General features: G+C 45.8%; 1 protein-coding gene across 1 annotated transcript; it reads left to right on the top strand.

Annotated features, from left to right (window-relative positions):
• The first annotated feature begins 235 nt into the window (after window positions 1-235).
• Window positions 236-2,443, top strand: LOC123168970 (uncharacterized). The gene is made up of 2 exons (XM_044586830.1): window positions 236-1,230; window positions 1,299-2,443. Exons 1-2 carry the CDS (start codon window positions 1,041-1,043, stop codon window positions 1,814-1,816), a joined length of 708 nt encoding a protein of 235 aa, XP_044442765.1. The 5' UTR covers window positions 236-1,040; the 3' UTR covers window positions 1,817-2,443.
• Window positions 2,444-13,701: the final 11,258 nt, after the last annotated feature.

Raw genomic sequence — 13,701 nt, 5'->3', positions numbered from 1 at the left:
ATAGAGTTGTTGTCGTATTTATACGTGTTGGATGAATGCAGCAACGTGAGACAATAAGCTACAGAAGTACATGATGTCTCTGTTTATTCTATTCCAAAATTAGGGTGGCACAGCTTCTGAAGATAGTGCATACTATGTCGGTCATCCTATACATATATGGGATGCTTTCTGCAAATTTGACAAGATTAGTCCTCAGCATTCCATCCTGTACCTAGATTTTCAATCTAACAGTTCGGCAGCACTCGGTGCAGCCGGAGTACTCTATGATCAGGAGTACAGGATATGTTCTCCCATCTCCCTCCCTCTCCCGCACCTCCCTCACTCACCCGACTACCTCCACCGCGGGTCGCCGTATCCAAGCCTCCGAGCGTCGAACAACCAGCCCCCACCCACATCCAAGGGGGGCGTGCCGCCGCCGGTAATGGCCAGCATCACCGTGCGCTCGACCGCCTCCCGACCCTGGCCTCGTCGCCAGATCCGTACCCCGCCATGGCTCGGCCCCCGTCCTCCTCCGACCTCCTGCTGGTCGCTGCGGCTGGATCCACCCTTCCAACCTCCAGATCCGCCGCAGCCCTGCCTTGCCTCACCGCCCTGCGTCAGTCCCGCGGCTGGGCTCTCCAATCCGCGGCCTCACCTCCAACAGCAACCCCGCTCCCCTGCGACGGAACTGAGCGCCGCCGTCCCCCTTGCGCTTCCCCCCGGTGGCTTTTCCTCACTTCCAGGCAAATCTGTCCCACCTTTCCTCTGCCACCATGACTGCTCGGTTTGACCAGCGAGCCCTGCCGCCATGATTTGGTCTAAGAGCAACGTCGGGCACCAGCAGGAGAGCCATCGCCGGAGGTGCTGGTGTGGCCGAATCCGGATATGCACAAAAGGGGAGGCGCTGAGCTCCTAGCAGCCGACAACATGGCCTCTTTCCGCCCACGGAGAGCACGACCGGCGACGGGCTCAGGATGACCCAGTGCAGCTCATTGGCTCATTGCGTGCAGCTCTCCTACTGATGTTTGTGCAGCTCGCAAAGCGTTTGTCTCAGTCCACCGATGCACACGATGTGCAGTGCCACCGAAGGAGCAGGCAAACATCGATGGCGGCTCTCCCTCGCGCCTTCTGTGCACTTCACCCCGCTCTTCACCGACCCGCCTTCATCATATTCCCCTGAGGTACCAGCCCACACACGACAAGCAGTGCGAACGGCGACGCCGTGCAGTTCGCCGTGCGAATCCCCTACAGGTTTGGTGTTGTTCAGAAGCATATTCTACTGTTTTCAGAAAGAAAATGATGAGTTGTTTTCGATGCAGTGCAGTTCAGCCGCTCACTGAGAAGTCCTTCGGAGGCCTCCTTGTGCATTTCACGCAGAGCGCCCGTGCCGTGCGTAGCGTGTGTGCCTGCAATCCACGAAGCACAACCGTGGCCGCCGCGAAGTGCACAAGGAGAACGACAGTGTAGCCCAAAACTGGGCGGTGTTCTGCTCTGGGCATCGCAGTCTGACAAGGCATCCGGCGAGCGCCTCGCCCCGCAGCTGGGGGCGCGTGTGATGGCTGTCGCCGCCGCCGGCCAGCTCAGTCGGCCTCCCTCACTGGAGTTCGCGGCGTCCTCCACCAGGTCGATGGAGCTAACCGCAGCGACTCGCGGCATGCAGCTCCCGTGCGCGTGCTTGTGCAGCTCTTGTCCGTGTGCGTGTGCAGTTTCCCCACTATGTGGATGTGCATGTGCAGCTCCCCGGCGAATTGCATGGAGCTCTCTATTTTGCTTTGGCGTACTGCAGTTTTTTTGGTTCCATTTTTGTTTGCTATTGGCCATGGGTGTTGCAGTGTAGATTGCCGTTTGCCACATCTCGCCATTCCCTCGCACTCTTTTGTTCTCTTTTCAGGAGGCTAGTTCCAGTGGCTAGTCCACGGACTGCATTGAGGACAACGCCCTTTTCACGTTGGAAATGCTTCGTGGCCGAAGAGATCCTAGCCGACATGTGTACGGTTCTGATGCAGTCCCTGCGCTCCGTCGCCAAGCCCACAGACGGCAGTGCGCCGAAGTCTTCGTCGGGGACTCGCTTGTCGCACGTCCTGCACTCCACTTGGGCATGCCACGCGTGTCCAGCAGTACCGCCGTGCAGTCCGCGCGTCGTGGCCGTGCAGTTCTCTCGGCGACTCTGGACCAGAGCTGCCATGTGCGGGCGCGGTTCAGTTGGACCTAGCTCGGATGGGCTGCGTGCGTGATTCAGTTTTTTTTTTTTTGCGAATGATTCAATTAGAAAAGATCCGTCAGATGAAAAGATTAGTGACCCAATTGGGTTTTAAAATTTTCTAAATACTTAAACGCGCAGCTGCGCTATTTGGACGCTGCGAGCGCACGCGCTAGACGACAAAAAGTAGGTCGCTGTCCGGAACAACGCGTTATCTAGTGGGTAGTGTAAAGAATACCTATGCGCATGCATGTGCTGACGTCATCTATTTATTCTGTTTCATTTTTTGAAAAAGCTACAACTTTTGAACCGAGTGTCAGAACGCAGAACCGTTTTCACCGCTGGGTTTCTCGTGACGAGCTCTTCAAAACTAGATCCCATATGAATATGTTTTGATATTTTTTTCAAAAGCAACTTTGATGCTAGATGAAGCAATTTTAGTGTTAAACATGAGCAACTCTGATGCTAGATGAACAAAACAACTCAACTTGCTCATTTGTTTTTTCTGCGTAAAATAGACAATCTAAGCAGTAATGCTAGGGACATCTGCTTGTTTCTGCTAGAACAATTTCTCACTTTTTGCCTTTCTTTGTAATTGAGTTGCTTTGGTCTTCTGCTACAACATACGAGAAGGTGGACGAGAGGGGGGGGGGGGGGGAGTAGATCGAATATTTGGCTATTCAAGTTGCTCATACATTTTTGTCTGCCTAAAGTAGATGCTAGGGGAGTTGCTTGGTTTTGCTAGGACAATTGCTTCTTTTTGCTAGGGAAGTTCCTTGTTTTTTTTTGCTAGAACAGTTTTGCATTTTGTGTCCTTGTATGTTGAGTTGTTTGGATTTTCGCTAGAACAGATAAGAAGTTACATGGGGGAGGGGGTAGGATAGTTGTCCACAAAGGTTATTCAACTTGCTCATATGTTTTTTCTGCGTAAAATAGACAATCTAAATAGTAATGCTAGGGACCTCTGCTTGTTTCTGCTAGAACAATTTCTCACTTTTTGCGTTTCTTTGTAATTGAGTTGCTTTGGCCTTCTGCTACAACATACAAGAAGGTGGATGAGAGGGAAGAGTAGATCGAATATTTGTCCATAAAAGGCTATTCAAGTTGCTCATACATTTTTCCTCTGCCTAAAATAGATGCTAGGGGAGTTGCTTGGTTTTGCTACCACAATTGCTTGGTTTTGCTAGGGTAGTTGCTTGTTTTTTTTCCTCTGCCAAATCTTCCACCGACGATGCTCAGTTGCTTATATATGATGAAAAGTTGTCTACCAAAGTTTCTAAATTATCTACGAAGTACTTGCTAGGTAAATTCACTAGTACACATTGTGCAAGACAACTTGCTTCTATTTAACACTCAAGTTGCCTCATCTAGTTTCAAAGTTGCTCTAAAAATATATTCATGGAAACATATCCATATGTGATCTAGTTTTGAAGATCTCGTCGTAAGAAACCTAACCGTGAAAACGGATTGCAATTCCGAGGATCCATTCAAAAGTTATAACTTTTTCAATTTTGTGAAACGACATTTAATGCAAAAATGGATTAGCATGTACCTACGGCCGTTGCCTAGTGTGAACGCATTAATTATTGATTTCCACGTCGTGTGTCAGACGCATGTCCCTGCATGTGAATGCTAATAATTTCCTTTTCCAGCGGCACGTATAAGTACATGCCATATACGACGATGCGTTGGAGGGCGTCAACGAGCGCCCGTGCGCCCACTAGCCAGGTCGTTTTGATGGTTGTTTTCTAAAATATTCAGGGATATATTCATATTGCATATGCATGACGAGGTCCATGAGCGGGCGCTGGGTGGTTCATTGGCACGCAACGTGCAATTTGCTTTGTGCCAAACCTCCCCGAGCAGTTGAGTGCACTTCATCCTCGTTGATGCGGTCCACTATCCTGGCGCTCGCAATTCAGATGGGAGCTTGTTGAGGTTCATATTTGGAAAATAAAATGTATACATAATAAAAGAATTATGGCTGAAAATAAGAAATAAAAATGCAGTACACTTTTGATATGTGTTGGAGCCTGGAATTCGAACTCTGTAGGACTTCACCTGGGCTGAAGAGACGCAGTTTGTTTGTGTATGAAAGAAAATTGTTTAGAGAGGGTGTTCTACACTTTGTGGACAATGCAATTCAATTTGTTGTCGGACGTGGTTTTTCATGCTATATATTTCAAGAAAATATGATGTGGTCGCTTTGTGGTTCACTTCATGAAAAAAGAGAAAAAGAAATACCCACGAGAAGTTCACTTCTTTCTTTAATGCGCTTTGTTTCGTTTGTGGGACGAAACAAAGTGCATTAAAAAAGTTGGGAATATTAGATGCCATGGGTTCCCGGGATAAGCACTTCTCGATAGTGTTGAGAAAAAAAGCAAAAAAATGTTGACTAATGATGCAGCACATTATATATGGTTTGGTGGTTCGCTCCATAAAAGAAAAATGATATGGCAGCTCATTCTTGATAGTAATGCGGTTCACTTCTCAATAGTGTTGCGGTTTACTTACGTCTGCTGTGAAGTGCGGTCCACTTTTTTGTCTGAGAAAATTTTCATCCGACAAAAGAAACGATGCAGTGCACTTGTCGGTCTGATGCAGTGCGGTTTTCAGTCTTAAGCAGTGCGGTTTTCTGTCCGATGTGGTTCACTCGTCGATTTTGGTGTCGCGAAAAACAGAGTATCCGCATTTCGGTAAATTCAAAATTGCTCTTAAACCGTACGGAATTAGAGAGCGTGTTCTACATGAAAAAGTTGCGCCTCGTCGATATCTTTGCAATGGCTTATAATTCGAAACATTCCGATCAGCGGCTTGTAAAAATTTCGCGAAAAACAGCCGCTGCCTCTCGTCGTCAGCCGCATAATTTTCAAAATTAACTAAAAACCGTAAGGAATCTCAAAATCATTTCAACATATGAAAGTTGCGTCTCGTCCGTAGCTTTCCAACGGCGTATCATACGCCCCGTTTCGACAAACGGTTCAAAAACTGGAGCGAAAACAGTACCAAAAATTGCTAAAAAAATCGAAAAAACACAATTCCGCGATTTACTAAATTTAAAACTGCTCTTAAATCGTAACGAATTAGAGAAAATAATAAGAATGAAAAAGATGCACCTCGACAATATCTTTCCAATGGTGTATCATTTGATTCATTCCTAGGAGTGGTTTAGAAAAAAACGCGAAAAAACGCTCGCTCACAATCGTCGCGCGCCGCACCGTTTTCAAAACTGCTCTTAAACCGTGAGGAATCTAGAAAAGTGTTCAATATTACAAAGTTGCGCCTTGTTCGTAGCTTTTCAACCGTATATTACACGCCTTGTTTCGATAAACGGTTAAAAAGCTAGACCGAAAAAGGTACCGGGAAAACACATTGCGCAGTTAGAATAGCTATTCTGATAACACTTCCGCACTGCATGCTCAACGCAAGTGCACGTCATTGCTTGAACCAACTGTGCTGCAGTACTCACACGAGTGAACTTCGTGTCGGAAAAAACTGCACGCAGTGTTTTTCCGGTATTGTTTTCGTTCTAATTTTTTAGTTTATCGGAACGAGGCGTATAATATACCATTGGAAAGCTATTGATTAACCGCAACTTCGCCATGTTGAACGCTTTTCAAGATTCCTCTCGGTTTAAGAGCGGTTTCAAAAATGGTGCGGTGGATGATGAGTGGCAGCGAGCGTTTTTTCATGATTTTTTCTAAACCGCTCATCGGAATAAAGCAAATGATACGTCGTTGGAAAGATATCGTCGAGGCGCATCTTTTTCATATCTATTATTTTTCTAATTCATTACGGTTTAAGAGCAGTTTCAAATTTACTAAATCACGGAATTCTATTTTTTTGAAATTTTTTTCAAGTTTTTGTACTGTTTTCGCTCTAGTTTTTGAACCGTTTGTCGAAACGAGGCGTGTAATATGTCGTTGGAAAGCTATGGACAAGGAGCAACTTTCATATATATAAATGGTTTTGAGATTCCTTACAGTTTTAAGTTAATTTTGAAAATCGTGCGGCGGACGACGAGTGGCAGCGGCCGTTTTTCGTGAAATTTTTACAAACCGGTTGTGAAAGGATCTAGATGACGACTAGAGGGGGGGTGAATAGGCGTTTTAAAACTGTTACGGATTTGGCTTTATCCTAATGCGGAATTAAACTAAACGGATACCTTTCAAGCACAAATCCTAAATATGCTAGGCTCAACTAAGTGCACCAACAACCTATGCTAAACAAGATAGACACTTAAGGAAACTAGCAAGCACAAACTATATCACAAGATATGGAAATGTAGGAACAACTAAGCAATTCAACTAGCACAAGATATATCAATATGAGCAAGTATGAATTGCGGTAAGTAAAGGGTGTGGGTAAGAGATAACCACAAGTGAGTCGGAGACGCGGATTTATCCCGAAGTTCACACTCGTGAGAGTGCTAATCTCCGTTAGAGCGGTGCCGAAGCCAAAGCTCCGAGGCGTCACCAAGTGACTCACCGTATTCTCCTTTTTGAGTCACCCCCAACGGATGAGCCTCGATTCACTCGGGGTTGGTCTTGAAGGCGACCACCACACCTTTACAAACTTCTCCTGAGCACACCACAAACATGGAAGCTTCCGGAGGAACTTGACCACCTAGGCCACTTCAACACCCTTCCCCGGAGCACACCACAAGAGGAAGCTTCCGGGGGAACCTTGGCCACATAGGCCTCTTTCACAATCTCCTCAATGTATCACCAAACCGTCTAGGAGGCGGAGGCCTCCAAGAGTAATAAACTCACGGGCTCACACTCGAACAAATCGATGCAGGGAGCTCAAACCAATGCAACAAATGCAATGCAAGGTCAAGCAACAAATGCTCAACTCACTCTCTCAATCTCATAAGATGCACTCTTGAAAGTAGGAGATTGAAGAGAGGGGATGCTTTGGATATGATCAACAAATGGCTCACTAATCCATCCACAAATACCCCTTCACATAGAGGGGAGATAGGAGTTTGGGAGAGGTGGAGAGAGGCTCAAAATGGTGTTTAGAATGTGTGTGAAACAACCCCCAACCGGTGGGAGGAAAGGGCCCTTAAATAGCCAAACTCCAAAACTAGCCGTTGGGGCTCCAACGGGCATTTCCTGGGCACCCCGTGCGCACGGGGGTTGAGACCCCGTGTGCACGGGGTCCCGTGTGCACGGTACGAGCCCGTGTGCACGGAGTACCCAGAATTATGGACACCCCGTGCGCACGGGGGTCAAAGACCCCGTGCACACGGGGTCCCCAGGACAGCCAGCAGCAGCCCACTAAAACATCGATAACTTGGGCATACGGACTCCGAATTCGATGATCTTGGGCTCGTTTTGAAGCTATGGAAAAGCCCAAGGTCCTCACATAGAGAACCACCCAAGATCAACAAGAAAGAATGATGCAAGTAATGCAAAGGTTTGAGCTCTCTACATGCGACGTGATCAAGCTACTTGCCCGAGAGTCCCTCTTGATAGTACGGCTATCAAACCTATAATCCGGTCTCCCACCAAGCACTATGAGACCGGCAAAACTAGGAAAACCTAGCTAAGGTATACCTTTGCCTTGCACATTCAACTTGAGCTTGATGATGACTTTAATGCTTGCCTCAAGTTGGAATCCCTTTCTTGTCCACGACCACTTGGTGAAGATACTCGAATTGCTTCCTCATGATGCAATGAGGGAGGCCTTATTTCAAGCCCATCTTCACATGCACATTATCATGATGTGGACCGCAAGCTTCAAAGCATATAACCTCCGGCTTCTCATCTTGCACCTGGACTCCCCGAACTCGACGACCATCACCACTTGATGTCATCTCATCTTGCACTTGGACTCCTCGAATCCGATGACCATCACCACTTGATGTCATCCACACATAGGCTACACAAGATCTTTCCTTTTGATGCAAGCCTATGAGAAACACCTAACCCACATAGACATAACAAACATATAGCATGGGTTAGGTAACAAAGCACAATTCACAATTACTTACCATGCCACTAGATCACTTGATCTCACGTGGTACATTGTTTGTGCTTTGTGAGTTGACCACTTAGATATACTCTTCGAGCTTTATCTTGGTCAACCAACATATTTACTTCAAGCTCCATCTTGGTTTCTTGAAAGCCACAATGAACTCTTCATTTCACTTCATTGCTTCAAGACAATATCACCAAAGACTCTTTCATGACCATATCAAGTTCCACTATGAATATCATCTTGGTCACCACTTGCCCTTCTAAAAACTCCATCCCAAACTCTTGAGAGGCATAATGAATTCGTCACTCTAATTGCTTGCTTCAAGACTTGATCAACATGATTTTGTCTTGAGAGGCATAATGAATTCTTCACTCTAGTTGCTTGCTTCAAGGCTTGATCAACCGAAACCCAACACATGAGCTCACCATGATCTTGTCTTGAAACCATAACTCGAATTCTTCTCTTTGATTATTCTCTCAAGCCTTGATCCTCAGAAGACCAACTTGAAACCTCGCTGGATATGGAATCTCGAGAGCCAACACCTAGGTCCCGTGAGCACGGGGTATCCAGAGAGTTGACACTCGACCCCGTGCGCACGGTATAAGCCCGTGTGCATGGGGTATCCAGAGAGGGATACCATGAGGACTTCTTCAGATGCTTTGATGGCAATCTTCACATAACAACCCAAAGAACTTCAAGCATCACTATGGAACATATCTTCATATAAGATCCAATGCACTTGATGCTCCATAGGAATTGTCATTTAATACCAAAGCTTAGAGCAAATATAACTTCATCTATATGGACTTCATCCTTGATTCCATCCAATATCCTTGAGGCATTATCTTCATATATATGGACTTCATCCTTGATTCCATCCAATATCCTTGAGGCACCATCTATGGACAAAACCTTCAAATATATCTCACTGAAAACAGTAGTCCATAGAGATTGTCATTCAATTACCAAAACCACACTTAGGGGCTACATGCCCTTTCAGGTTCTCGAAATGATTCAAATGATATGCAGTTGGAAAGATATCGATGAGACGCAACTTTTTCATGTAGAGCACTCTCTCTAATTCCTTATGGTTTTAAAGCAATTTTAAATTCACCGAAAAGCGGCACTCTGTTTTTTGCGAGACCAAAATCATCGTGTGTACTTCATCGGACAGAAGAACGCACTACTTCAAATGGAAAACCGCACTGCAGCAGGCAGTCAAGTGAACTTCATGATTTCTTTTTGTCGGACATAAACTTTCTCGCAAAAGTTTTTGTTGTCTTTTTTTCAACTTTTTTTTAAACGAGAGTGGACCGCAACACTCCCGAAAATGAACCGCAACACTATGAAAAGTGAACCTCATGAGTTTTTGTTGTATTTTTTCATACTTATTAATTTTTTACGCGCATTGACCAAGCGAGTGGACCTTTCATCAGACAGAAGAACGCACTGCTTCAAACGGAAAACCGCACTGTAGAACGCAGTCAAGTGAACTTCATGATTTCTTTTTGTCGGACATAAACTTTCTCGCAAAAGTTTTTGTTGTCTTTTTTTCAAAAAAAATTTGAACGAGAGTGGACCGCAACACTCCCGAAAATGAACCGCGACACTATGAAAAGTGAACCACATGAGTTTTTGTTGTATTTTTTCATACTTATTAATTTTTTACGCGCATTGACCAAGCGAGTGGACCTTTCATCGGACAGAAGAACGCACTGCTTCAAACGGAAAACCGCACTGCAGCAGGCAGTCAAGTGAACTTCATGATTTCTTTTTGTCGGACATAAACTTTCTTGCAAAAGTTTTTGTTGTCTTTTTTTCAACTTTTTTTTGAACGAGAGTGGACCGCAACACTCCCGAAAATGAACCGCAACACTATCAAAAGTGAACCTCGTGAGTTTTTGTTGTATTTTTTTCATACTTATTAATTTTTTACGCGCATTGACCAATCGAGTGGACCTTTCATCGGACAGAAGAACACACTGCTTCAAACGGAAAACCGCACTGCAGCAGGCAGTCAAGTGAACTTCATGATTTCTTTTTGTCGGACATGAACTTTCTCGCAAGAGTTTTTGTTGTCTTTTTTTCAACTTTTTTTTATGAACGAGAGTGGACCGCAGAGATGAGGCAAGTGAACCGTGACATATATCGAAGTGAATCACATTACTATCTTGTTGTTTGCTAAAATTTTCACACTTCTCATGTTGGGCGCAAGTGAACAACATCACTCTCAAAAGTGAACGACATTCGAAGACCGAACGCACTGCAAGTGTTGATGTAGTCGACTGAATTCTGAGACACACAAAAACATTTTTGTGACATTGTTTTTTGCGACACTCAAATCGACGAGTGAACTTCATCCAATATAAAATTACACTGCTTCAGACGAAAAATTGCACTGCATACACGGGTCAAGCGAGCTGCATGGATTCTTTAATCTTTTTTATAAAAAAATGAACGAGAGTGGACCGCATAGACGACGGCAGGTGAACCCCAACACTCTTGAAAGTGATCCACAACACTCTTGAGAGTGAACCGCATTACTTTCTTTTACTAGTTTAAATGTCTTTCAACAAACACAACATAAATTTTTTTAAATACATTTTTCCAAGTGAAGTGTACTTCAAAGTCTTTCGGAGTGGACTTCTTTTTAAGATCGGAGTGCACTGTAGTTTCCTCTTTATTTTTTCTCTAGAGTTTATTTCCCCCCTAGTGCACTGCATACATTTTTTTGGTTAATGAAATATGCACTTTGGGACGACGCGAGTGGACTACAATCGAACGGAACAAACAACATCGTTTTCATCCAGCGAACAACATCAGTTTTCTTAATAACATCGTTTTCATCCAGCTGAAATTTATATTGGTGGTGCCACAATGAACTGAAATTTTACGTAGGCACTTCTCAATTACAAAGTATAAACTGCCATCGACAGTGCAATGAACGTCTCTAGCATGACATGCAAACTGCACAACACAAAAAAACACTATTTTTTCCACTAGAAAAGCGGTAGAAAAGAAAAGGCCCTCTGTCCTCGACCGCCAAAACAAACAAAAAAGCGAACTGCTCGCCTGTGCTGCTGCAACCGGTAGCGGCTCGCCGGCGAACTGCATGTGCACACCCCAGTCGTACAAAATAGCCCTTTTTTAATACAATAGCCCTCAAAATGAAAAGCATAAAAGCAATCGGGTCCATGGACTTTTGCACATCAGAGAGAACAGAGCCGGAGCCATCATCGAGGGTTGCACATCAACCGAATTTTTTGCACTGTACATAGAGAAGAACAGAGCTGCACAAATGCCAGGACAGAGCTGCAGGAAGTGTTCGGGGCTGGCTGCAGCCCTCCTTTTTGTGAGCTGGAGTCGGCGAGGGAATCCGAGCTGCCCATCAACTTCTGAGGCATGTCGGCGCTCCCCACAGAGGCATTTGTGTGTTGCAGCGAGGCCTGATCCCAACCTGCAACGGAACTGCACGGAACTGAAAAATCAGTACTCCATGGCAGTGAACAGCACGGGGGCATCAACTACACGGCACGTGACGTCGAACTAGCGCACTGCAAGGCCAGGGGCGCCTGGACTTCAAGCGATGGCAACTTGTCCGGGGGCAGCTGGGGGTGCCCGAGGTCGGCGACCTCACGCTGGACCCGCGTGCGCCAGAGAAGAGGTGACAGAGACTAACCGGATCGGACCGGCCTTGAGCGGTGTGGCAAAGCGCCGGCAATCCCTTCATAGCCGTCACGTCGATGGGAGGCAGCGGCCACTCTTGTTGAGGCAGACGGAGGAGAAGCGCGTGGTCCCGGATCCGGCATCGAGGTGTCGCTGGGGGCCGCCGTGGCCCGGATCCGGCGTCGGGGCGTCGCGGGTGGCCGTTGCGGCTTGGATCCGGCCGCGGGTCGTCATGGGGGGCGGGGAAGCTGGAGGTAGGGGATCTGGTGGCGGTCGGGGCATGGAGGCCGGCATAGCGGGAGGGGCCGTAGCCGCGGCCGGGGTGGGGCGCCGTTGCTGGGCAGGACCGGGGCTGCCGAGGCCGGCCGTGGCCGGAGTGGGGCGGCGTCGCGGTGCGGGGTGGTGGTTTGATCAAGGGGGTGGTGATTTGATCAAGGGGGAGGTGGGGTGTGGGGGCGGCGGTGTAGTCGGGGGCAGGAGGTAATGGGGAAGACGATGCGCGAGGTGGGTAGTGGGTGTCTGTGTTCGGCCCCGAGAGAAGTGAACTCGGGTGTTAGCAGAATAAGGTCTTAAGGGTGTTATTAGAATAGACCCACCATATATATATATATATATACATACATACATATATATATATATATACATATATATACAGCCGGTCTATTCCGCTAATATTACCAGAATAACTATTCTGATAACACTTCCGCACTGCACGCTCAATGCAAGTGCACGTCATTGTTTGAACCAAGTGTGGTGCAGTACTCACACGAGTGAACTTCGTGTCGGAAAAACTGCACGCAGTGTTTTTCCGGTATTGTTTTCGCTCTAATTTTTAACCGTTTATCGGAACGAGGCGTATAATATACCGTTGGAAAATTATTGATTAGGCGCAACTTCTCCATGTTGAACACTTTTCGAGATTCCTCTCGGTTTAAGAGCAGTTTCAAAAATGGTGCGGCGGATGACGAGTGGCAGCAAGCGTATTTTTGTAATTTTTTTCTAAACCGCTCATCGGAATAAAGCAAATGATACGCCGTTGGAAAGATATCGTCGAGGCGCATCTATTTCATATCTATTATTTTCTCTAATTCGTTACAGTTTAAAAGCAGTTTTAAATTTACTAAATCGCAGAATTACGGCTTTTTTTGAAATTTTTGCAATTTTCGGTACTGTTTTCGCTCTACTTTTTGAATGGTTTGTCGAAATGAGGCATGTAATACGTCGTTGGAAATCTATGGACAAGGCGCAACTTTCATATGTAGAAATGGTTTTGAGATTCCTTACAGTTTTAAGTTAATTTTGAAAATTATGTGGTGGACGACAAGTGACAGCGGCCGTTTTTCGTGAAATTTTTACAAACGCTGGTCGGAATGAAGCAAACGATACGGAACTTTTTTATGTAGAACACTCTCTCTAATTCTTTACGGTTTAAGAGGAATTTCGAATTTACCGAAATGCGAACACTGTTTTTCGCGACACCCAAATCGACGTAGGTACTTCATGCGACTGAAAACCGCACTGCATCGGACGAAAAACCACACTGCATTAGACGGGTAAGAAAACTGCATGGTTTATTTTATTCAAACGTAATTTTTTTAAGGACGAGAAAGTAGTGTGCACTTCACATCGGGTGTAAATGAACCACAACACTATCAAGAAGTGAACCGCATTACTTTTTTCCGCTTTCGTAACAATTTGTTTGCACTTACGGGATGAACAACATCATACAGCCGACCGCACTGCTTCATAATGAAAACCGCACTGCATCGGACGGGCAAGCGAGCTGCATAATTTCTTTTGTCGGACGTAATTTTTCTCAAACGAGTTTTTGTTGTCTTTTTTTTTCATCTTTTTTTATGGACAAGAGTGGA

The sequence above is a fragment of the Triticum aestivum genome, chromosome 7D, assembly GCF_018294505.1.
Source record: "Triticum aestivum cultivar Chinese Spring chromosome 7D, IWGSC CS RefSeq v2.1, whole genome shotgun sequence".
Lineage (NCBI taxonomy): Eukaryota > Viridiplantae > Streptophyta > Magnoliopsida > Poales > Poaceae > Triticum > Triticum aestivum.
The sequence above is the reverse complement of the archived record's forward strand: the minus strand, read 5'-3'. Positions and strand labels throughout refer to the sequence as shown.